The sequence below is a fragment of the Gadus morhua genome, chromosome 12, assembly GCF_902167405.1.
Source record: "Gadus morhua chromosome 12, gadMor3.0, whole genome shotgun sequence".
Taxonomy (NCBI): Eukaryota; Metazoa; Chordata; class Actinopteri; order Gadiformes; family Gadidae; genus Gadus; species Gadus morhua.
In genome coordinates this window covers 10780351-10804115 of record NC_044059.1, presented here as the reverse complement: position 1 = coordinate 10804115, position 23765 = coordinate 10780351, and the positions used below count along the sequence as shown (strand labels likewise).

At 47.3% G+C, this 23765-nt stretch overlaps 1 protein-coding gene across 2 annotated transcripts; it reads left to right on the top strand.

The window, feature by feature from the left end:
• Positions 1-1349: 1349 nt before the first annotated feature.
• On the top strand, positions 1350-23679 carry dazap1 (DAZ associated protein 1). 2 transcript variants are annotated; one of them, XM_030371978.1, is made up of 13 exons: positions 1350-1511; positions 2622-2662; positions 4112-4278; positions 5282-5347; positions 6093-6200; positions 6504-6552; positions 9568-9650; positions 12466-12613; positions 12942-12974; positions 15337-15486; positions 16664-16828; positions 20698-20790; positions 22623-23679. In XM_030371978.1, exons 1-13 carry the CDS (start codon positions 1480-1482, stop codon positions 22796-22798), a joined length of 1311 nt encoding a protein of 436 aa, XP_030227838.1. In that variant the 5' UTR covers positions 1350-1479; the 3' UTR covers positions 22799-23679. The 2 variants fall into 2 exon arrangements, with proteins under 2 accessions (XP_030227838.1, XP_030227837.1); XM_030371977.1 differs by lacking the exon at positions 20698-20790 and having other exon boundaries at positions 1355-1511.
• Positions 23680-23765: the final 86 nt, after the last annotated feature.

Sequence of the window (23765 nt, the reverse complement as noted above, 5' to 3'; positions counted from 1 at the left end):
TTACCTCGAGGATATTAAACTGATACCACTGCTGGTCTATACTGTATGTTAAACTGTCCAACAATCTAACACCACAGGAAATATATTTAGCTTTGCAGATTACTTTTTTTCCTAATATGCCTGGACGAGTAAAAACAATGTCATACATTAAAACGGAACTATTTTATATTAGATGCTAATCTATTGAATTAGGTCTATGTAGGCCTAATGCAATTACCACTCTCACTATTCACAACGATAGAAATGCTGTTGCAAAAAAAAGCAATATCATTACATTTAAATGTTTTACATTTACGGCATTTACCAGACGATTTTATCCAAAACAACTTACAAGTACATAAGTACATTTGTGAGCAGGAGAGAAAACAATATATCGCTGTCGTTACAGTAAGGATGCTAACCAAGTGCCAGGAATGAACTCATAACTAATATCTCATAATATAATAACAGATGTCATTTGTCAAAATAATTCCAATCGAGCATTTAATTATAATTATCAGTGTCAGTCTAATAATGGGGTCATTAGAGCACTGTACTAATCACAATAACATTCCGCTCGTCATTTATTCTCAGGGCTTCCATACCCTCTTATTCTGTGGGCATCCCCCCTCCCCCTTCCTTTACCATTCTCATCAAGATATAGCAGAATCTGTTTACATATTTGGAAATTAAGGACTCGGCGACGGCTACGGCTCTACGGCTCCCTGCAGGGGGAGGGGGGGGGGGGGGGGGGGGGGGGCGTGGCTGAGCGTTACTGCGGTCAGTCCTGCTTCCCAAAAATAACATAATTAGGCCGATATGTATACAAAAACAAAATGATTAAACATAATTTAGCAACGTGCATAAAATAACCATTCAGAAGCATTCATAATTAATCCGTCTTAGCGTGAAAGGTCTTAAGACTATCTGACACAGTAACACTTGACTTTAACGCAGCCGTGAAGTCCAGTACCAGACCTAACGTGTTTGAGTCGAACCCAACATCCCAATGCATTTCAAGCCCAATATGACATCAATATTGCATTGGAGTGCAATATTGTAAAGTAAACCGTTAGTGGTTAATTTATTTCCAACATTTACTTTCATTCCTTTGCATTCATAGATTTGTGAAGATCCTTCCAAAAGACAGTGAAGCCAATCCAACGGCCAAATAAATGAAATTAACTTATTATTTATGATGTACTGTACTTATATTACACTATATGACAATCATGTTCAAACTGCACCATAATTGCTCTTTTGCACTTACACGTAGTCTGCACAATGACAATAAAGTTTAATCTGAATCTGAAATGTACCACTTTAAGTGCGCCTGCTTCCCGCGGGGGGCCCGTGGCGGAGCGGCGGAGCGGCGTCACTGCGCAGAGCGGTTTGAACCAAAGAGCGGAGTGACCTTCCTCGGCTCTCAGTCTGTAGAGGGGCAGCACTGAAGCACCAAGCCGGCTCCAGCGCACCGAGCCCCCCAATACAGCCGCAGACATGAACAACAACTTAGCCGGAGATGAAGTCGGGTAAGATCGCTTCGAATCGCGCCGCTCTGGCCATGGGACTTTTAATTAAATCGCAACTTGAGAGCGGGGACCGAGTCTCTCTCTTCCCGAGCTGTCATCTGACAGCTAACGTTAGCTAGCGAGCTAGGCTAGCGTTTATAGTTAGCCGCATAGCTAGCCTGTGTAAAGTCGACCAAAGAGTGCCCGGTAACACCCCGGGACCGGGCGGTTTCCACGGTTCACCTGAAGGCACGGGGCCATAATGGCACCGGGGGTTGCCCCTTGCAGTTTCAACCCCCCGGGTGACGCGGCGCCACTTTTGGCGCGGTGTTTGCGTTGTTTAATGAGCTGGAGTGTGCACGTCGCTGCGCTAGCAGAGGCTATTAAAGCGAGAGTGGTTCTGGTGGATCCGCCAGCGCGAGGACGTTTAGCGGGCATCGTCCCGGGAGCGGAGCCGCCTTTCGCCGCAGCGCTCTGACACATCACCGGGGGTCACGGTCCTTCACGCGATCACCGTTATGATTAACTCGAATCACTAAACCGGTTTTAAATTGCGTTAAATACAAACTACCCGCTTGTATGGCTGCTGGTTGAAGCTGTGGATAAAACTTCTCACCCAGTCAGCATGTATGTGGTCAGCTGTCACCGCTGCAAGATGCCGCTGCAAGTGCTATGCTCTGCGCTCGCTGGTTCCCCATCGCATGCATGGGAAGAGCGCTGAGCATCATCTGAGCATCCCCCGTGGTCCCTCCAATCGGAAGTTGGTGTGAGCCCGCTGCATGTACGTGGCAGGAGAAGTGGAAACAAGGGGGGTTTGTCGCAACTAAAACAAGCCGTTCGTTGTGAATGACTGCATGAGAGGTGCAGGCAGCGTTATGTGTTTGGGTCGATGCAGTAACTTTGGTGGAAAGCGAGCCGCCGTATTTTACTGTGTTGATAACTACTGTGTTGTGACTTGGCTGGATGATGAGGTTTCATGTTTTAGATTGGATAACATTGCTTGATTGGAATATGTTTTGCCAGGGGGACTCGTGTGTAATTTGTGCTTGTATACTCTGCCAAAACCAAACTTCTGTCAAATACAGGGATTTGGTGCTATTCGATTTTTAACTGTTTAACGTTTATTTAAAGGAAACTGTTTGTGGGTGGCTTAGACTGGAGTACAACACAAGGTGAGTTCATTGTTCATACCATCTTATGTACCTAGTACAGTAAATATTCATTGCTCTTTGTGACATTTCCGTACAATAGAATTACTGGATGGGCTAGAGTTAGTAACGCACAATTAATCAGACGTGTGGGTTGTCCTTGTTTTTTTGTTGTGTTCTTGTGTTATTTGATGCAATGTGTGTTACAAGGTCATGTTATGTTCCGATGCTTGCGTCTATTCAGAGTCCGGTACAATCTCTGTGTCCTCCTCCTCCTCCTCCTCCTCCTCCTCCTCCTCCTCCTCCCGTTTGTCCCAAGAGGAGCTTGTCCGTAGCCCTGGGCGTTCATAGCCCTCCTCTTACCCTCGGTTCATTGACCATCGCAGAGCGAACTTGCAGCAGGCTCGTTCTCACCGAGTTCCTCACAACTGGATGGGTGGCCACAGCCCTGGCTGTATAGGCGTGCTTGTGTTCTCACCCAATACCCCCGGGCCTTTTTAACAAAGCAATGAGGAAAGCAATTACTAAGATTCCCGTTCCGTTTGTTGAAACATGCACGCCCTGCCTCCAAGGGCAAGTAGTGACACTGTATCTCCTTCACGTGTACCTCCGTATCATGCGTGTTGGATGGCGGTCGATCAATGCGTTGTGTTCTCGAAGGGTGCCGGTCTTTTTCAGATCGTTTTTTTTACGGAAGGTATACATTTGCTAGTTTTACCGTCGCTGCAGCATTCGCCGAAGACCAGTAGACTGCATCAGGATCAGTTCTCTCTATCTTTGAGACTCTTATCATTTTTACATCCTTGTTTCCCGTCAGTCACTATCAATTCAAGCGATGAGGAGGGGGTACAGATAAGATTGTGCATGTATTGATTTTTCAAATCAACAATATTGATATTTAATTTACAGGCGGTTAATAAGAAAATTTGTTGTCTTAATTTCGACCAAGTGTTTTTGAGCGTTTATTACAGTATATCAGTGACTTATATAGCAGGAATATATTAATATATATGAATTCTTTGAGACTCATCGAATATCATATAATATATTTTCATAATCCAATCATGTGAAGGAATCCAACTAGCAGTGGATAGTGTAGGTCAAGGAGTTTCCATAAGCCAGTAGAAGACTCTGGGTTCAATCCCCCGTAACTGCTGTTGTCTACATGCAGACTACATCCTTGCATTAGTTGAATGACGGCAGGAATTCATTTCTTCGGATAAAAAGTATTTGCTAAAGTTACTAGAATTTCAAAAAGGTTAATGCATACCTTAGACACAATTATTTTAATTTAATTTCATATCATTTCACATTGTGAGTGTTAATAATTGTTGTGTGCCACAGAAATTGAGCGTTGGCATTGGATACTATTACGTACAGAGGTCACACATTGTAACATACTATTTCATAATGCTGCCACATGATGTTAAATACCCTGGCGGTAACACTACTGTTGCTTTCTGCTCCTCTCAGAAACGCTGAGAAACTACTTTTCACAGTACGGGGAGGTGGTAGATTGTGTCATCATGAAGGACAAATCTACAAATCAGTCGCGAGGGTTTGGATTTGTCAAATTCAAAGACCCCAACTGTGTGCGGACAGTGCTGGAGACCAAACCTCATAACCTCGATGGCAGAAATGTAAGTATCTGAATCGACGGTGGAGAATGACCGCCGAAGTTTGGCATCTGTCTGAATTGGGCAGACTGTGGTAGCTAGAGTGAATGTGAATTTGACTGCTAGAGTGAGTGTGTATCTGAGAGTTGAAGATGCCTATATGACTGAAACAGACAAATGTTGTTCTAGTGTAGGAATTTTAGACCAAAGTCAATGTGTCAAACGCTCTGAACTCGTAGGGTCAATCAATAACGATGATAATACACGTCTCTTAAAACCGTATTCAAACAGTGACGTGATAATGGAGTGGTCTTTTGTTATTTTATTGCAATTAATTAATGTGATGCAGTGTGTGTTGAACTGGAGTAATGCACTTGGTATTAAACATCGACTTCACTGTTAAATTATTAACAAGCGCACTTCCTTTTATTGTGACCTCCCTAATTGCAGCCCGCTGCTCTCTGTAATGATTGCTTAGAGTCGGGTCTTATGAAGGATAGAGCTGCTCTCGCCTGCAGGGAACAAGCAGGAACCACTTTTCTATCGCTATGTCTTTCCCAAACCAGATCTACCGGTCTGAAAGCCAAATCATCGAAAAAGGGCGTGTTTTAGTTTTTGGAATAATGCATGCAGATTATTTGCTGTAAATGAAGAGGTGATGTCTGTTCCCTAAAAAGAATTGTGCTTCTGTGTCAGCATGTAATAAATAACCCTGTGGGTGGTTGTCTTGAAGGGCATGCGGTTCATTTATCACACAATTACATGAATGAATACGTGTGGGGAATGTGTGTGTGTGTGTGTGTGGTGTGCCTTTTACATGAGGCCGGCTCTGGAACGTTTGAAGGTGATTTTCATTCAGTGTTAAGGTCAACCTCTCTTCCTGTCTCTTATCTTTATCTCCCCCCCCTCTCCTCTCTCTCTCGCACACACTCTCCTTTCTCTCTCCTCCTATCGGTATCTTCCTCCCTCCCTTCCTCTCCCTCCTCCCTCACAAACTGTCTCTCTCTCCCTCACTCTCCCCCATCAGATTGACCCAAAGCCCTGTACTCCCAGAGGAATGCAACCTGAAAAATCTCGAACCAAGGAGGGCTGGGTAAGGTGTGTGTGTGTGTGTGTGTGTGTGTGTGTGTGTGTGTGTGTGTGTGTGTGTGTGTGTGTGTGTGTGTGCGTGTGCGTGTGTGTGCGTGTGCGTGTGTCCTCTGCTGAATCTGGGTGTCCGTAGTGAGACACTCTATTGTCTTGTTAAGGTTGTACCAAATTTACCATAGACCTCAGAAAAAAAGCCTTGATACGAATAGATCCATTCATTTATTCTTCATTATTTTGACGCATGCAAGTATATAAGTTGTTCTTGAAAATAACATAAATCTCTACTTATATTTAACAAGAGCCTAAAAAAAAAAGGATATTAACTGCCATATTTGATGTCTGTTGTGTAATGTATAACGGAAAATGTAGATGCCGAATCCTTTCTCACCTTATTTCACAGCATCCTTCACCCATATTATTCGCTAGTGTTCCCACGTGGTTATAATAACACGCTCAAAGCAGCGACGTGAACAGCAAACGGCAAAAGGCTCAGAGATAGTGCAGCCGTGGAGCCACCCGTGTTCTGTGATGTGTGTAGGCCAGTGTTTGCCTTGACTTGACATGTTAAGAATAAACCCCAGGGTACCACGCCAGGGCCTCCGTTGGGCTGTCACTCTAGATGAAGGCTGGCCGGCTCCCTCCCTGTGTCCCTCATTCATTCATTCATTCATTCATTCATTCATTCATTCTCCTTGTTTCGTCTCCAAAGCCGCCGTGACACTCACGCGCCCACTCCTGTTCTCTTTCAGAAGGGCAGCAAGGCCGATAGCAATAAGTCAAAGAAGATATTTGTAGGCGGGATCCCACATAACTGCGGCGAGCCCGAACTCAGGGACTATTTCAATAGGTTTGGAGTGGTGAGTATTGCCCCGTGCAAATCAGATTCACGTAGCCTAGCACCGAGGGGTCCCCCCCCCCCCTCCCCCATGATGTGTGTGACATTGAGAAGGGGTCATTGGCTGCCATAAAAGCAACGGCCAATCGGGTGGGTGGAGGTGGAAAAGGGGAGGGGAGGGGAGGGGGGGGAATTAATAAAGTGGATAAAATGGAGTCGGGGATTAATGAATGGTAGAATAATAAAAAGAGAGAGGGGAAGGTGTGTATCCGGTGTGTCCGCGGTGCGCTAAACCACGGGCCCTTGTTTTGCTTTGTTGTCCAAGGTCACCGAGGTGGTAATGATCTATGATGCGGAGAAGCAGAGGCCCCGAGGTAAAAGCTGATCCCTTTTTTTCTTCCCCCCCCCCCCCACCCCTCTCTCCCTCCTCCCCCCTTCTCCATACCTCACCATCTTAAATCTCATGACAAACTATTCCGTCACTGTGGGGAGGGACAGGACCCAAAGCCCCTTTAGCCCCACTGTCTCCCACTCCCATCGCCGTTTATAACGAGGAGGTACCGGTGACAGACGCACCGTTATAAACGCTTTCGTACCATACACCACCCAGCTAGTGGCGAGCCCGTCTGTGCCGCTCATCAACGTGGCTGCGAGTCATCCTGTGAAACACCTCCGTGCCTCCGTTGTGCTGTAACACCTGAAACCCGACAGCGGTACATACCCTTTACCGCATCTGTAGTTTAGGTGTATTTTTGAAGCACGCAAGCGAGGTGCTCATGAATCACAGCCCCCTCGCTTAAAATAACGCACTCGACGCGCCGCGCGCCGCATTGTTCTTCACCGTGGGCAGGCCGGCCCGGCCGTCCGCAGCATTTGCATACCCCCCGCCCCCCACTACCACCCACCCCCCCCAACCTCCACGATGTAATGTGATTGGCTGTGTTTTGGTGGCAGTGTTTTTGTTGATTTAAGTGCACGACTTGCACACGCGCTCCCGTGACTGGCATGGGACGGTCGTCTGGCCTTATTCGCCGGGCGACCATCTTGGTTCCAAACGCTAGGTGGGTGGGGGGGTAGGGGGGAGGGGGGAGGTTTCTGCGGACTCCTGAATTCTGCATTCAGCCGCCCCCCCGCCCAGCGAGGATTTAGAACAAAGATGGAACGAAGATGGCCGCTACGGTCTATAAGGACGCTGAGAGGGAGCAGGCTTCACAGCGAGTGTGCTGAAGCTTGCAGGGGGAGCTGCATGGTGTGCAGACACACAGCTGTTCCACTCAGATAGCCGCCGTACGGTTCGAGCCAGAATGACCAAACCAGTCTTATTGCAATTCAAAGACGTTTTGCACAGAGTAAAACGTTTAAAATCTATGCCTGAATATTGCAATGGTGCAACGATTGGAGGAATTAAGGTCCGTGCAACTGTAGGTCATGCACACTTAATGCTCCTCGTTAAATTAGCATGGATGGAGTTCGCTTGGCAATGACGCCCTTTAAACTAGGATTCTATCACCTCCATCAAGACACGCAATCTTACATGTAAACGGTTATATTTGCTGTCCGCACAACGCAACAACGAACATTTCCCGTCTTGTTGTCTGCGTTTTACACCCCTGTCTTCAAACCCCATTGACTCTTTTGTGGAGGAACCAAGTGAATAGTTTGTCATCTGAATTTAACTTGGTGTAGTGCACAAGTTACGATCATTGCATAATCTAGAATAGATTTAATTGTGTTCTTTTCACTAAAAAAACTTTTACTTGGAACAACATAATAAGTTTTCTTTCCTTTTAATTTAGACGTAATTGATGCGTATGTCCTATTTTGGTTTAGTGTGTTTTCTCATTTCTGTAGAAACTTAAGTATGTTTGTAAGTAAGTCCTTCTATTTTTCTTGTCCCTGTTCTCTTTCTGAATGGTTTGAATGTGATTAACTGTCTCTTTTTAAGATTGATCTTTCCTCCTTTTTAGGTTAATGTGCATTGACTGGTACCACAGAGGTACAGGCCAAAAAACAAAAAATAAGTTAAAATGTAATACAAATTGCTCACAGTGGTGTTTATACAAAGTTATATCACAGAGTGATTGAGCCACCTGCCTTGAGTCACAGCGGTGGAGTTTGTCCCTTAGTTCAAAAACTGTTAGTTAGTTAGTAAGTTGGTTAGGAACACCTTTATTATGACTCAGGCCTTTTTCAGCAGCAGTAAACTACTTTCAAGGGCTGTATACTCAAGAATAGATGACCCAGGAACGAATACATCCAACTGGTTGACATTGGCCTTAATTCGGCAGAAAATGTGTGTCGCCGTTTATATCCTCAGAACTCAAGAGTTCTGAATCGATGGCGAGGTTGGATGCCGTGATGACGGGTCAATGACAGATCTTATTAATAGCAATAGGCCAGCACGTCAGGGAGCGCCCTGGCAATCTAATAGAGGTCTTAAAGTGTTATTTGTCTCGCAGGACCTTTAATTGAAATCAGGTTATGTCCCCAAGTGGAGATGCGCTCACGGAACCCAGTTCTGCTACCAAAGTAGAGCCGGAAAGTGGATCAACCCAGAGAGCCAGCGGAGTCTCTCTCTCGCTCACTCTTGCTCTCTGAACACTTTATTAGCCACTCCCCCGATCCCGGAGTCAGTTAGAGAATCTTAGAGCCTGTAGTTTAGTACCGACCCCTTGGTTGTGAGTGACAGCCCGTTGTCATGGAAGGCTACCTTCTGACGACGAGGTATTGATTTCGGATTGAGTGATCTGTTGATAAGAACTTTGTATACTCCCCATGCACTCACAACAGCACCACTGCAATTAAAATAAAGCAAGCAGCAATGGCCTATATCTTTGTGTTATTCCTGTGAGCAGTACTAGTGATTTACCATTTTAGGGCTTATCCTGGCTTACTCAAAAACTATAAGATCTTTTTCAATTTGGGAAAGCTTGGAGAAAGCTTTTAGGCCGTGTAAATCTTGTGTTTCCTCATGATTTTTTTGTTCTGCATTAACAATGGTTGCTGACAGTGTGTGCTGTGCAGCGACATACCAAGGGACGGATCAAGGCGGGGTTTGGATGAAACGGCATGAAGTCAAACAAACTCGTATTGGACCAATTGGCACCTCAAACACAGCTAAAGTAACCCGGAGACGATGTAGTCGATTGGCCACTTCACCTGCCATTCCGTGCATTACAAACGCTCTGTACGTTAAGTCTCGGGTTCAGACCCCCCCCACGGTGTAGCGAGGAACCCCCCTCGGCCCTGCGACCTCATCCGAACCCCCGCGGCCCCCTGGGGCCCAGTCTTGACGGATCCCCCTCTCTCTCTGCTGACGCCCAATACTGTTCTTCATCTTGTGTTGTCACAACCCCTGCTACCTTGATTCACTCTTGGTCGTTGGCTAGGTTTTGGATTTATTACTTTCGAGGCCGAGCAGTCAGTGGACCAGGCTGTCAACATGCATTATCACGACATCATGGGCAAAAAAGTGTGTAGTTGTAGTTTTATTTTACCCCTCGAGACCAACGGAGGCTTGGGCGACTGGTCAGACGGATTGGCTTAAGGCGCTATGCTGTGGTAGACTCGCCCATCGCGCTACTCCCCAGTACGTGTGTATTGATGGCACGAAGGAATTAGATTACTGTACTCTATAGATACACGATAAATCTCATTTTTTTTCATTTGTTGGACCATTTTTAAGCATTAACACCAGCATAAGGTTTAGTTTAAGGTTTACGATAAGTTGCTAGTTTATTAGTTTAAATATTTCATAATATTTCAGATGAAGCGATAATTAAAGCTTTACAGAATCCAATGTCGCCCAAGGCTTGGTGTAAACTGACCTCTCCTTTAGGCTGTGCAAACTGCTTTTCGTATTTAAATCCACTTGGTTAAAAATATACTCTGGGTTCTGATTCTCACCCGCAATTACAAGGTCAAAACAGCAATTAAAGGATTATTATTATTAAGAATCACCTAAAGGATTGGTCATTTATCAGTTTTGTTTCATTTCTGTTTTGTTGGCAGGTCACTTGTTTTTTGAGTTACACGCCAACATGTTTGAAATGTTAACTAAGTGACCTCAATTGAAGAATCTCCACACTGTGTCAGCCCTTCCCCGCATTCAAATGTGCGTTTGATTTATCCCCCTGGGTGTGCCAGATTGTCGAGTGCTTGCGGTATCCAGGGAGAAACGGATTCCTACGCTATGTCAACCGACTTGTATATATCGTCCTGTATTACTTTATTGTAGCCGACACTGCTGTCACATTGAAAGGCGGCAACGTTAAAATATTCTCTTGCTATGCGAAGCCATTCTTGTATTCTTACGTCTAGACAAAAAAAGGGGACTTAGCAGCAGTTTAACACCATAGATTCATTACTCCGTCCCCAGTGGGGCGTTCACAATCAGCCGCTCATACCCACACTACCAGAGGAAACAAACTCAGAAGCACGTTCAACCTCTCTCCCGCCCTCCCCTCGGACAGACAGCCGCGATTTATCTCGTAAAAAAAACGAGTCCAACTTTCTTTTCACGCCTTCGCTCTCGAGTCATTCATAACCGAGGCGATGGAAAAGCGTCACCAGGGTGGCACGGCCGTCCTCATGAAATAAAACGTTATTTATTCCCTGCCGGAGATAAGGACACACACTGTCAATAGCGCGTAACTGATCCAGCTGTACCTGTACACACCCCCACCCGCCCGCTCCCCGTGACTTTGGCCTGCTTTCCCGGCGCAAACGGCCTCGACGGTAGCCATTGTTCTTGGGTTGACATTACCATGCGTTGGGACTTGAGGGAGGCTGGGAGATATGAGTTACAAAATTAGAAATGGGAACACATCAAACTGCGGCACAAATCCCCGCGCCGCTGCTGGGGACGGCGCAGGAGTCACGGTATCCATCACTCGAAAGCCCGCGAGAGACCCACGGGAGACGCGAACAGGTATAGCGGCGCTGGGAGCAGCCGCCGCGGCGCTGCCAGGGAACATGTGCGTGTAATTAGGTCGACAGAGAAGGAAGAGGGGAGGCAGGGAAAATGGCAACACCTTAAAGCTGGGAGGAATTTGCCATTCGTTCTCCTCCCCGCAAGGTGACCCCAATAACTCAACCCTTTCAGTCTATTTCTGGACCGCCCCCCCCCCCCCCCCCTCTATCTCTCTCTCTCTCTCTATCTCCATCTCTCTTTCTCTCTCTTAGTCCTCAGCCTCCTTCACTGCTCTGGTTAACTGCTAGTTTATTTGATAAGAGCCTCAAAGTTTTTTACTAGGCCACGTGAAAACGGAAGGCAAATGGCTGGGAGGTGTGGGGGCGAGATGTGAGGATAAACTGTCAGACCCTCGAGAGGGACGATTGGCCGACGCCGCTGCCAATTAACCCAGTCACCGTGTACGGTGATGTTCGCACTGCTGGTCGTGATGCATGGATTCAACAATAAATGCACGAGGACGTTTTATATTTGGAAGGCGACCACATAGATAATAAAAAACGAAAGTAACAGAGTATTCTCGCTGCAGGTCACACACTTTTAGATGCGATTAAAGCTGGTGTACTCCGATGGTTTTTCTATTGCGTATTTGCAACAGTGTGCCTTTGAATTCAGCAACGATAATAGCCTATTCATTTTCGACTCGTTTGACACAGTTTGAAGATTCAAATTGAGATTGTCTTAAATGAACAGTTCAACTGTATATATATCTGCATGTGTAACTTAATCTGTTAGCTCATCCGTACAAATATCTCTCTTGATGCTTCCCCCCTCCCCCCTTAAAACTTTACCTCGACTCATGCAAATTCGATTATTTAAGCATTAGCAGGAGACAGGTAAGTCTTAATCTTCCAATAGATGTATTTCATCACAAAGGCGGAAATTAGCCAAAGGAAAGTTACATTCCTATGTTTCTCTATGTTTCTCAGGTACATACCTATATCATCAATTCTGCTGTACTGTATTCCCTGATTCCCAATTCCCTTTTGTAACACTCTTTGCATCCCCTCAGCATTGCTATACAATGCATTGCCTTCCCAATTGGTTTGGGGCGTACCTGAGACACATAGCTCCACGGCTTTCCAACATATCCAGCGATAGTCACGCCAGTCGTCATATCGACACATTGGGCCAAACATTGACACCGTAGTAGTATTTAAAAAAAAAAAAAAAAAAAAACGAGCCTTCCTCAAGCTGCCCTAGAGAGAACTCATTGCCATTGGTTAGGACAGAGTTGTGTTAGACTAGGGCGCCCTTCAGCCGTCGCACACGGGGGGGGGCTCGCAAAAACGTCTCCTCCTTGTCCTTTGTCCAGGTGGAAGCCAAGAAGGCGGAGCCTCGCGACAGCAAGGCCCCCGGCCAGCTCGGCCCCGGACAGTGGGGGCCCCGAGGCATCTTGAGCACGGCTAATGGTTGGACGACACAGCCCGCCCAGGGCTGGCAACAGACTTACGGGCCACAGGGTGAGTGGGAATGGATCCCAGAGCACAGAGAATAGACCCTCCCCCACCATCTCCACCCCTCTCCCCAGTTCTGTCTCCACTGGCCTCCATGTGTTACAAAGACCCTCTGTTTACCGGGCGCCGTTCCCCGGAAAACATGACCCTGTCTAACCTAGCCCTTACGTGCACCCTCACCTTTAGCCACATTACCTCAACTGAAACCGCTTTGGACTTTATACCAAAACTAAGCCAGCCTTAACTCAACTAATGCTTTCCACTCCCCCCCTCCCTGTCAATATTTCCCTTCCGTCCTTCTCAAATTAAACCTTTGCTTTCTTTTTGTCTCAAGGAGTGTGGGTGTCTACTACTGGTCAAGCCATAGGTAAGTTTCGGCCTTCTAACTGAAATATCGCGGTCTTGTATGTTTGTGTGTTGTGTGTATGTGTAAATAGTTAGCATGGAGTATCATTGTGTTTCCGGCGTGCGTCTAAGTCCTGTGTCGTTAGAGAGATCCTCTTGCCTTGTACACTCCTTGTCCCCTCAGTTCTCTGTCCACCAACAGCACAAAGGACGGTTACATTTTGTTATCGTCTTGTTCACAAAAGCTGTAGCGACTGATAATTCTTTGCACGTTTGGGACAGATGGCAGCCTTGAATGGGTGCTAGCCCCCTTCTGCTATTGGTTAGGCTAGCTCTGATATCTCAAGCCCTGAGGACATTTTCATGGGGGGGATATCACTGCATGTGTGGACAGACTGGTCTCCTACCAGTGGCTCGACAAAGCCTTTACAAGCTGCTGTGAACCGGCTATGGAGTCCTATCCTGAATATGTTATGTCGAGTCTGGAGATCAGTTTATCTCTGTTTGAAATAGTTAATTAGTCAATTATGTATTATTCATGTATTTTAATCATGTATCACTTGTTACACACAAACACACTGCTTAACAGTGGGGGACTCGCAAGAGTGCTAAACATGTACAAACAAGCTTATGTAAATATACACGTACAGGTTCAGTAATAACAAAAAAGTAAGCAGCCATTTATTACGTAGCCATTTAACACTAGTCTCTACTCTTACCACGAGTAGAAACAGGAGTAACTGTAACAGCTCTTGAATCCCATTGAGCACGTTGGATTTTGGAACAGAGAAGACTGAGCCCATAATGAACGATTCTGTGCCTTCTCAGCTTTAAAATATGTTTTCTAAAGCGTGTTTTAGATTTATCAACAGATGGAGCAGTTCAGATCAACAAAATAAGATCAACTCTTGAGTATCAGAGAATATGTTTGCCAGTACAAATGTACACAACTTGGTGTCTTGGCATCCTTTCAGGATAGAAATACATATAAATATAAATAATAATATATTAGAATCCTAACATAAATAATGTTTGTGCGATCAAACCACTGAGGTGCTCACACACAAGTGTCCCCTCTTCAGAGATTCAGCTCAGTTGGTACTCGGAGCCAGGCCATTAATTCATGAGGGGGGGGCATTAGGGACGGTCTAGTGGTCGGGGGGGTTTGTCCGCAGTCTACCTGACGGCCCTTGAGCAAGACGCCCCTTCCTCACCTGCTCCTTAACGACGGGAATCGAAACGCCCTCGCGGGTTGTTTTTGATTGAACGCTTCTGCTCAAACGAAGAAGAAGAAGATTTGAAACTTGGTCTAATGCTCAGGAAACGTTTCTCAGTGTGAGGCTCTTCTGAGAACAGCTCTTCTGTCTCACTCCCCCGCCACGGCCGTTTAGACGCAGAAGAACAAAGAGAATCAAAAAGTCAATATTTGGTAAACGACTTCCACGCAGACGGCGCTCTCACGCTGTTGGAGCGCAGCGCGCTGTGAAGTGGGTCAGACGCCAGCTGAGGGGAGCTGGGGGCTTAATGACCTCAGCACAGAGGGGGCGGAGCCAGGAGGGACCTCAGCACAGAGGGGGCGGAGCCAGGAGGGACCTCAGCACAGAGGGGGCGGAGTCAGGAGAGACCTCAGCACAGAGGGGGATGGAGTCAGGGGGGCGGAGTCATAGCACATAGGAGGCGGAGTCAGGAGAGACCTCAGCACAGAGGGGGCGGAGCCAGGAGAGACCTCAGCATAGAGGGGGCGGAGCCAGGAGAGACCTCAGCTCATAGGAGGCGGAGTCAGGAGAGACCTCAGCACATAGGAGGCGGAGTCAGGGGAGGGAGGAGGCACAGCAGATAGAAGGCGGAGTCAGGGGGGAGGAGTCAGGAGGGGGAGGAGTCAGGGGAGGGAGGAGTCAGGAGAGGGTGGAGTCGGCAGCGGTTCTCAGAGACCCCAGGAGAGCGGAGTGTTATCGCCGGTCGCCGCCGGTCGTCTCTTAACGTCGCCGTGGTGGAGGCTCGGATGAGGATGAATATTATCCTGCTGCACTGCATTCCCTCCAATTATGCACTTCCCCGCCGCCGCCGATTCAAAATGAATGCTTTAATCATCATTATGAGACTTTGATCATTTTGAATGGTATTTAAAAATGTTCTAAATTAGTATACCTATTTAATTACTGCAGGCAAGGCAACTTTATTATTATGTAGCACTTTTCATACTCGAGGCAGACTCAATGAAGACACAGTTGTATATCCTGTGTAGTTTGTAACTTTTACCTTGCATCAACGTTCTGGTAGATTCTGACCTAAGGTTACCTCAAGTGTCTAAGTGTTAGCCTTCTCTATAATAAAGAATCCCTTATGATTATGATTATGAATGCGTCCCGTTGCCGTGGTTCCAGGAGGGTACGGCCCGCCGCTGACCGCCGGGAGGGCCAACCCGGCCCAGCCCCCGTCTCCCTTCAACGCCTTCCTGGTGACCACCCCGGCCGGCAGCTTCGCGGCCCCCCAGGGCTACCCCCAGCAGGCCTACGGCACCACGGCCCCCTTCGGTCAGTACCCCCCCCCCCCCACCGTCCTCACTACACACACCGCCACGGAGCTGCTTATACATAAGGGAATCGAACCCGGTACCTCTGACCGGCCCTACAGTGTTCTACACTGGGGTAGTAACCGGAAGGTTGCTGGTTCGATCCCCGGCTCCTCCTAGCTGAGAGTGGAGGTGTCCCTGAGCGAGACGCCTCACCCTGACTGCTCCCGACGAGCTGGCTGTCACCTTGCATGGTGGACTCCGCCATCGGTGTGTGAATGAATGGGTGAATGCGTGCATGAATGGGTGAATGTTAGGCGACACAGTAATGTGCTTTGAGTGGCCACTGGTAAGAAGAGCGCGGTGTCAATGCCGTCCACTTACCGTCGACCATTTGTTCTGATCCAGCTCTCAGATATCGAGCACTGTGTCGTTGTCCATTCATAAAATGGTAATGCCCGTCCAATGACCGGTGCCCGTTGCAGAGGAGCGGTGTCTGGTGGATCCGATCACGAGCGCTTTGATCGCTCGACTCATCGTAGAGTCAGGGGGATGTGTGGGTCATAAGGTGGAACCACCGGGTCCCTCCATCGGTGGCCAGTACTGGCACAACTGGACAGACCGACGCGTGCTGGGACACAGAATCACCGTCTCAATCAACCATCTCTCTGTATCCCTGGATGATGGTGGCGGCCTCGAAGGGCTTCACAGGCCGTTATACGACCTACCTTCTGATCCCATATCTAATCCTCACATCCTCCGAGAGCATGCTGATAATACTGTCTAATCCTTATCCCAGTGACTCGAACCCTGTTCTAAACCAGTGCATATTAATGGCGAGTTTAATAATAATACCATCTAACCTTTATCCCAGTTCCTCAAACACTGTTCTGGACCAGTACATAGTGACGGAGTGGAATAATAATACCGTTAAACCATATCCCAGTGACTCAAACTCTGCTCTACACCAGTACATATTAATGAGCGTAGAACTATAAATCATTAAGACATTTCATTTGTTAATTAATCAATAATGAAGTGTTTTTTATTCTTCACACTGCAGGTGAATTACGACCATTAATTAGTTAGGCTGAAGCTTTATAAAGTCCTTAAGCGAGGGGTTTGTGGCGTCTTGCTCAAGGGCTGCGGACGGCGGGCGAGACGCGATCCTCACCCTCACCTCGCGCTCTGCTCCACAGGGTACAGCTTCGCCGCGCCTCAAGCCGACCAGTACGCCCAGCAAGCCGTCCCCCCGCCCAGCACGCCAGGAGCGGCCCAGCTGGGATTCGCACCCGCCACCACACCTACTCAGGACTTGAGCAAAGCCCCGACGGGGCAGCCCGACTTCCCTTATAGCCAGTATGGTGAGTAAAGGAACCCCAGCGCGTCTCCGAGAAACCCCACCAGGTCCGCAGTCTCTTTCGGTCTTTTTGTTTATCGCTCTGTGTGCGTGTGATGGCCGTGCGGCGCCGTACGCCTTGCCTCGGTACCATTCAGTTCACACGGCGCTACACATTATGCTTCCCCCCCCCCCCCCCCGCACACATGACGCACACACACCCCCCTTCGGCTGTGCCGTGAAGACACTGCGGACTCCCGCTCCGGCCCCGCCCCCCCCCCCTGGCCCCGCCCCCTCTCCACCCACCCCCTCCCCGGGCCGAGAGGCTCAACCAATCACTGTAAGGCCCCACCCCCCCCTGCTGCTCTCCGGATTGGTTTAGGATCAGGACGTCACAGTTGGTTTGAATTAGATCATCCTGCATCGCGCCGTACAGTATATCTGCTCTTCTATCGTTTGTTTTGGGGGATATTATGGGGTGTCGTGAGGACGTTGGGGTAGGACTTAAAGTGTGCCGTTTTCTTTGTGTCGCCGCTCGTCCTCTTCGTCCTGCTGATGACTCTGCTAGCTTCGGTCTCCTGTGTGTGGCATGACAGCTGCTGCATGGCTGCGTCCCCCCCCCCCCCCCCCCCCCCCCCCCCCGCCACATGCACACACGCAAACACACATGCACAGGCACACACAATGTACGCACACACATACGCACATACTCATACTCACGAGCACACATACACGTACATGCACAGGCACACACACGTGCGCACACACGTCCGCACACACACATCTACGCACACGCACATGAACACGCAGACAAGCATGCACACAAAAACGTACACGTATGCACACCTAGACACACACAAGCACACACATCTAAGCACACGCACACGTACAAACACACACATACATACGCGCACACACACTCGCACACTCTAGCCCAACCTCTCCACTCAAACCATCCAGCTACTTCTATCTCTCTCCCCTGAAGGCAGCACCTCCATTAAGTAGCTTCACAGTCTTGCATAAAGCTTTTCTCTCCCCCCGTTTCACGTTGATTCATTCCTCTGTGATATTAGTTGGTCGGCTACAGACTCTCTCTCCAGGATTAGTGTGGAGCTTGTGTGGGATAGTGCCCTTGGGCTTCTTTGTGGCAGGATCCCATTGGTTAAAGAGAGTAACTACATGTGTGCTGCCATCTGATGGTCAAAAAGGGGATTTGTTAAGTACCGTTTTATTTTGTTATTGATGATTACTTATTTATAATAGGACTGTTCGTGGAATATTGAATTGACTCTGTGTACAAGAGTCAATGAGGCAAGTAACTGCCTTTTTATGTTTCTTAATATTTTGTTAGATCTTTTTGAATCTCGAGAGATACAGAATTATTAATTTATGTTAATGTCTCTGTGCTGCAGGGTCATTTTGTGACTTTTCTATTTTCATAAATAAAATTATGATTGAACAAAAGATTTAATTTGGTTTTCCCGTCAAAGACTGATTTGTGGCGAGGTTAGAAATGCCACAAAGAATATTTTTGTCACCAACTTTAGATAGATAGATTTTAACCTTCCAGTGGCTGCAAATTCAACAGTATTGTAACTTCATATTAACTTAATTAATCCCAGATGAGAAATTGAAACACAAACTGAAAATAAATAAGCTATAATAATTTTTTTTTCATACATTTAACCTACACAATGTTACTCTTCTTCTGAAGCAAATTACTCCATAAAAAATAATATCTGTAATAGAGACACACACACACACACAGACACACAGAGACACACACACACACACACACAGACACACGCAGAGACACACACACACACACACACACACACACACACACACACACACACACACACAGACACAGACACACACACACACGTGAGGTGAATATATAATCCTATAATTTACTATATAAGGGATGCATGACATACAAATTGGGTTAAATATATTGGTTAGTTGGTGGGTAAACCTTCTAGTACCTTGGGAAAACCATGACAACTTAATACAAAAGCATTCTAATGCTGGTGGAGAAATGGAATGCAGAACTAAAAAGAATGCACTTTCATGGTTTCCAAAGAGTCTAGAATGTTTACCCACCCAGCTAATGAACACGGCCTCTGGGTTCATACGGCACTATGAAGGGCTTTTCTGTTCATTCATGCTGTGAGCTCCCTCTAAGCAAACCATTGGTTTCATGGGTGGAGTCTTACGGCTACCGATCTAAATAAAAGGCAGAATAACTAGTATGATAGCTGAAGGGTAGACTCCGCCTGTACTGTAGTCGCTGGGGATTCACAATGGCAGCTTTCCAGGCCCAATTCAGAAGATCAGTCCAGCATCTTTAGTGTAATAAGCTGAGTGTATTTTCAGTGTGATTATCACAACCTTATCAATTATATTAACTTATCGCAGCTCAAAGTATAATTTAAGTAAGTGTTTAATTTGTGGGAGGGTTTAAATACATTTTGCCAGTTGAGCGCCCTCCTGTGGTTATCTGTTGACATCGCAGGCTTTTACTGGTTTAAAGGCCCGGTGGGTAGAATTTAGCCGGCCAATCGCAGTGGGGTTGCAGATTGTAACCAACTGAAATCCAACAACACAGGATATTTCAACAGCAGTAGAGAGATGCTCGTCTTCACCAGGCTATACAAGGCGCGTCCGAGAGAGTTAATCTTCTCGGACACTTGTATATAACCCCACAGCGTTGGGATGTGTGGAGCTCTTTCCTGCCAGCGGTGGATGTTGATATCACGGCCAGTGGAAGGTCAAGCTTCCGGACACTTACAGTGTCACGCCAGGCTGTGTGTGGATGTACGGAGCGTCGTTTAGCCTCTGGTGGATTTTAATGTGCGATAGAGGGCAAAGCTTCTCCAACCCTTGTAGTACGACACCACACTGTGTGGGGCGCAGTTCATACACAACTGAAGAAGTATCACAAATGGGTCACAGTTGTGGGGATAACACGCTTAGCTGAAAAAGCTTCTTTTTTTTTGGGGATTGAATAAAAAGAAACACGTTTTCTCTAGAGCCGTTTGTCCATTCTGGGCCACCGTAGATACATGGCGTAGCAAAATGGCGGCCCCTCGTGGCATAGAACCCGCCCCCTATGTAGATATTAAGGGCTCATCCTAAAATAACGAATACGATTCGAAATCTCACAAGATCATACACAAACGAATCATACTTATGAATATTATATTCCTTTACTGCCAAGTCAGGTTTAGAGGCCACTTAATTCTACATACAGCCCCTTTAAAGTGAGCGTGTTGTTTATGTTGAAGGGGAATGGGTGTCCATCTTGTTTAGTGTTTGCAGCTCATCTGCTTCTCTTCTTACATTCTGCCCCCTGCCTGTTAGTGTCCACCGCCTGCATAGACACCCACAGTACACCATCAGTATCACAGGCAGCCTATAGAACGCACACGCACACACACACAATTTAAAAGAACACACGATTCCTTACAAACACACCCCTGAAACACATCATTTAAAAGAACACACACACACACCGGCACACACACACACACACACACACAAACACACACACACACACACACACACACACACACACACACACACACACACACACACACACAATACCATTCACTACACACACCGACACACACACACTACCACCTCTCGCTCTGTTGTTTTCACATCCAGATGCAGCTGATGCTCACTGCTGAGTTAGCAGAGTTAGAACACAAGTCCTCCCAGGCAAACCATCGGCACTGAGGTCTAAATATACATTAAGACCCCTGCCAGCTGAAGCCATGAATCCAGGGGGTGGGATGGGGGGGTAGGACGGTGGGGGTGGGGGTGGGGGTGGGGGAGGGGCGCTGGTAGTATCTGGGTCCAGCCAACCTGGTCTCCTCGTCTTCCTGATAGGGCTGGGTCCCTACCCCCGGGACCCTTCAGCCTACGGGCCTACGCGCACCTCTCACTGTAAGGGTCCCGATGGGCAGGCAGGCTGTGGTGCAGGTAGGTGCCAGCGTTGCCTCCACCGACCGCACACCCACGTAGCGATCTGTCAGAGCTGTGGAGCCGCCGCCCATCCCTCCTCCTCCTCCTCCCTCCTCCTCCCGCCACCTCGATCTCTTATTTGTGTGCGTTGCATGTACACCCGGCGCGTCCATGCAACGCACAGCAAAGTGCTGAGTATAGTAAAGGTACAGCTGTGGCCTCTCGTCTACCAAGTTGGGGAAATGCATTTTTAACAATCTGGATGTTTTGGTTTTGTTTGCCCCGACGTCCTTGTTGAGGTCGGCTGTGGTTTTACTATACGAAGCTATATATAACCCGCGTCTGTGCTTTTTATTCCCTCGCTCTCTCTCTTTCTCTCTCTCTCTCTCTCTCTCTCTCTCTCTCTCTCTCTCTCTCTCTCTCTCTCTCTCTCTCTCTCTCTCTCTCTCTCTCTCTCTCTCTCTCTCGCCGTCTGCACTGCTTTGCTCTGCCGCTGTAAAACCAAAAGGATGATCTAATTGTCAAAGAGTGTGTTGTGTAGTTGTAGCTGCCTTGTGTCCATTCACTCATTTTAAAACCTCCACCACCACCACCACCGTATTTCTCGCCTCTGCATCGTAGCTGAAGGGGTGAGACTCAAAGGAAGATGCGCTCAAGGACACAATGCTGCCCGTCAATTTACAATTTCTTTTAGAGATTCCTGCTTGTGGGCCAGTTGGGATCGGTCCTGATCCCCTCAAAACTTCAGTTTCCTTCTCGTTCTTTGGGGCGCTTTCCTTGGGTACCCCTTTGGAAATATTCTATATCTAGCTTATCATTTCTCTTTTTCGACCCTCTCCCTTCTCTGCCCCTTGAACGTGTTGTTAATCTCAGCTCTCAGGGGGTGGATGACCCAGGGCGGAAAGTGCTGGTAAAAGTGGTGGTTTACTCTGGCTATGCGTTATCTTCTGAGTTCTCCCCACTAGCCCCAGTGGGCGGGTTAGGAGTGATGAGAAATGACTACCTACCACTGAGATTGAAGTCTTGAAATTAAATTAAACAGTTGGTTGGTAGAAGGACCAGACCTTTTGACTGGTGGAGGACGGACCACAACTGAGTAACCATTAACCAGTAACCAATCTTTCTTCCCTGGGCATCCATCTAGTGCTGTCGGGTGGCCCGGGAGAAATGTCTCCACCTAGTGGCTGAACGGTAGCATATATAAGCGGTTCTTGCACTCCTCTCTTAAGATAAGGCATTGTTTTCCTTAATGACCCCCACAACCATCGCCACCTCTACGACTGTAAATCAGTCAAAACTCAATTTAAACATTCACCGCTACGCAACAACTCCACGCTAAGTGCGCGGAATGCAACTTCATTTGATTTTCTCCGATGAATTAAGGTCCGAAAAAACGTTCATGACAAAAAAAAAGGGCTCATGCAAGGAATCCAATCAGAATGTTACAATTCTGCATCACGTTATGATCTCTGAACCATATCAACGGTGACCGCCTCTAACTGCCATCTTCTTAACTGCCATATTGTTAACTGCCATCATCTGCCAATGAGCAGATTGGTCACCTGACGTGTGTGTGTGTGTGTGTTTCTGTGTTCGTGTCTGTGTGTGCGTGTGTGTGTCTGTGTCTCTGTCTCTGTGTGTGTGTGTGTTTCTGTGTTCGTGTCTGTGTGTGCGTGTGTGTGTCTCTGTGTGTGTGTGTGTGTGTGTCTGTGTCTGTGTGAGTGTGTGTGTCTCTGTCTGTGTCTCTGTCTGTGTGTGTGTGTGTGTCTCTGTGTGTGTGTCTCTGTGTGTGTGTGTGTGTGTGTGTGTGTGTGTGTGTGTGTGTGTGTGTGTGTGTGTGTGTGTTCCAGGTTACGGCCAGGACCTGAGTGCGTTCACCACCCACACGTTCGCCGACCTCAGCCAGCAGACGGCGTCCTACGGGGCCCCGGGCCCCCAGGCCACCGCCGTGGCCCAGTCGGCCGCCACAGCGTTCGGCCGCGGCCAGAACCACAACGTCCAGGGCTTCCACCCCTACCGCCGCTGACCCCTGACCCCCACTCAGACCCCGCCCCCTCACCCCCGACCCCGCCCCCATCGCCGCCGCCACCTCGTCTTCTCCCACCTCTTCCTCCTCTTCCTGTTCTTCCTGTTCCTCCTGTTCTTCCTCCTCCTCCTCCTCCTCTTCTTCCTCCACAACCAGACGTTCTCGCGTTCCAGCGGTACAGTTCACGAAAAAAAAAAAAAAAACTTTAAAAAAGAAAACTACAATAATTTAACCGTCAGGGAAACACAGGAGCTGTTTGTTGCGTTGAGTTTGGGGGGAATGCTGTTGGGTTTCTGTTGATGCACACCGTAAATGTGAAACTGAGAACGTCGTCCGAAGGCGCGGGACTCCAGCTAATTTCTGTTCGTTTCAGAAGAAAAGAGTGAAAGGAAATGAGTCCCGCGTGTTTTATTGGAGAGATGAGCTGAAAGACGCTTTTACCCGTACCCCCCTCCCATGTTTTATAGTAGAACTTTACTACTTTGCAATAATTTTGATTGTCTGTCCAGTCACTAGCACAGAGCCTATATGTAAAGAGACTTGCATATGAATATGAATATTTATGATGGACAGAAACACAACAGGGTCTCCAGTTTCCTCAGCTTTAAATTCTAGGGAAATGTGTTCTTATTTTTCATTTGGTGGATTTTGTTTACTCTCTGAGCCTTTATTTTAAAGTTTGTTTAAAATGAAAAAGTATGAATATATATTATACACAAACTGTGCAATTTTTTAAAAAGAGAATTTTGTACGATAAATGTACACTTTGCTTGTTTTTTTATTTAAAGATGTAGAATTCCCTCAGGTGGCTGTTTGGGTGCATTTTGCACTTGTGCTAAAAGAAAGGATAACCTATTTCAAAATAAAAGTTTTAAAGATAATGATGTGGTTTTGGTGATTTGGCTATGCTTTTATGGAAACGGGTGTAAATCTGTCATCAAAGTAAAAGAAGAACACTGAGCTTGTC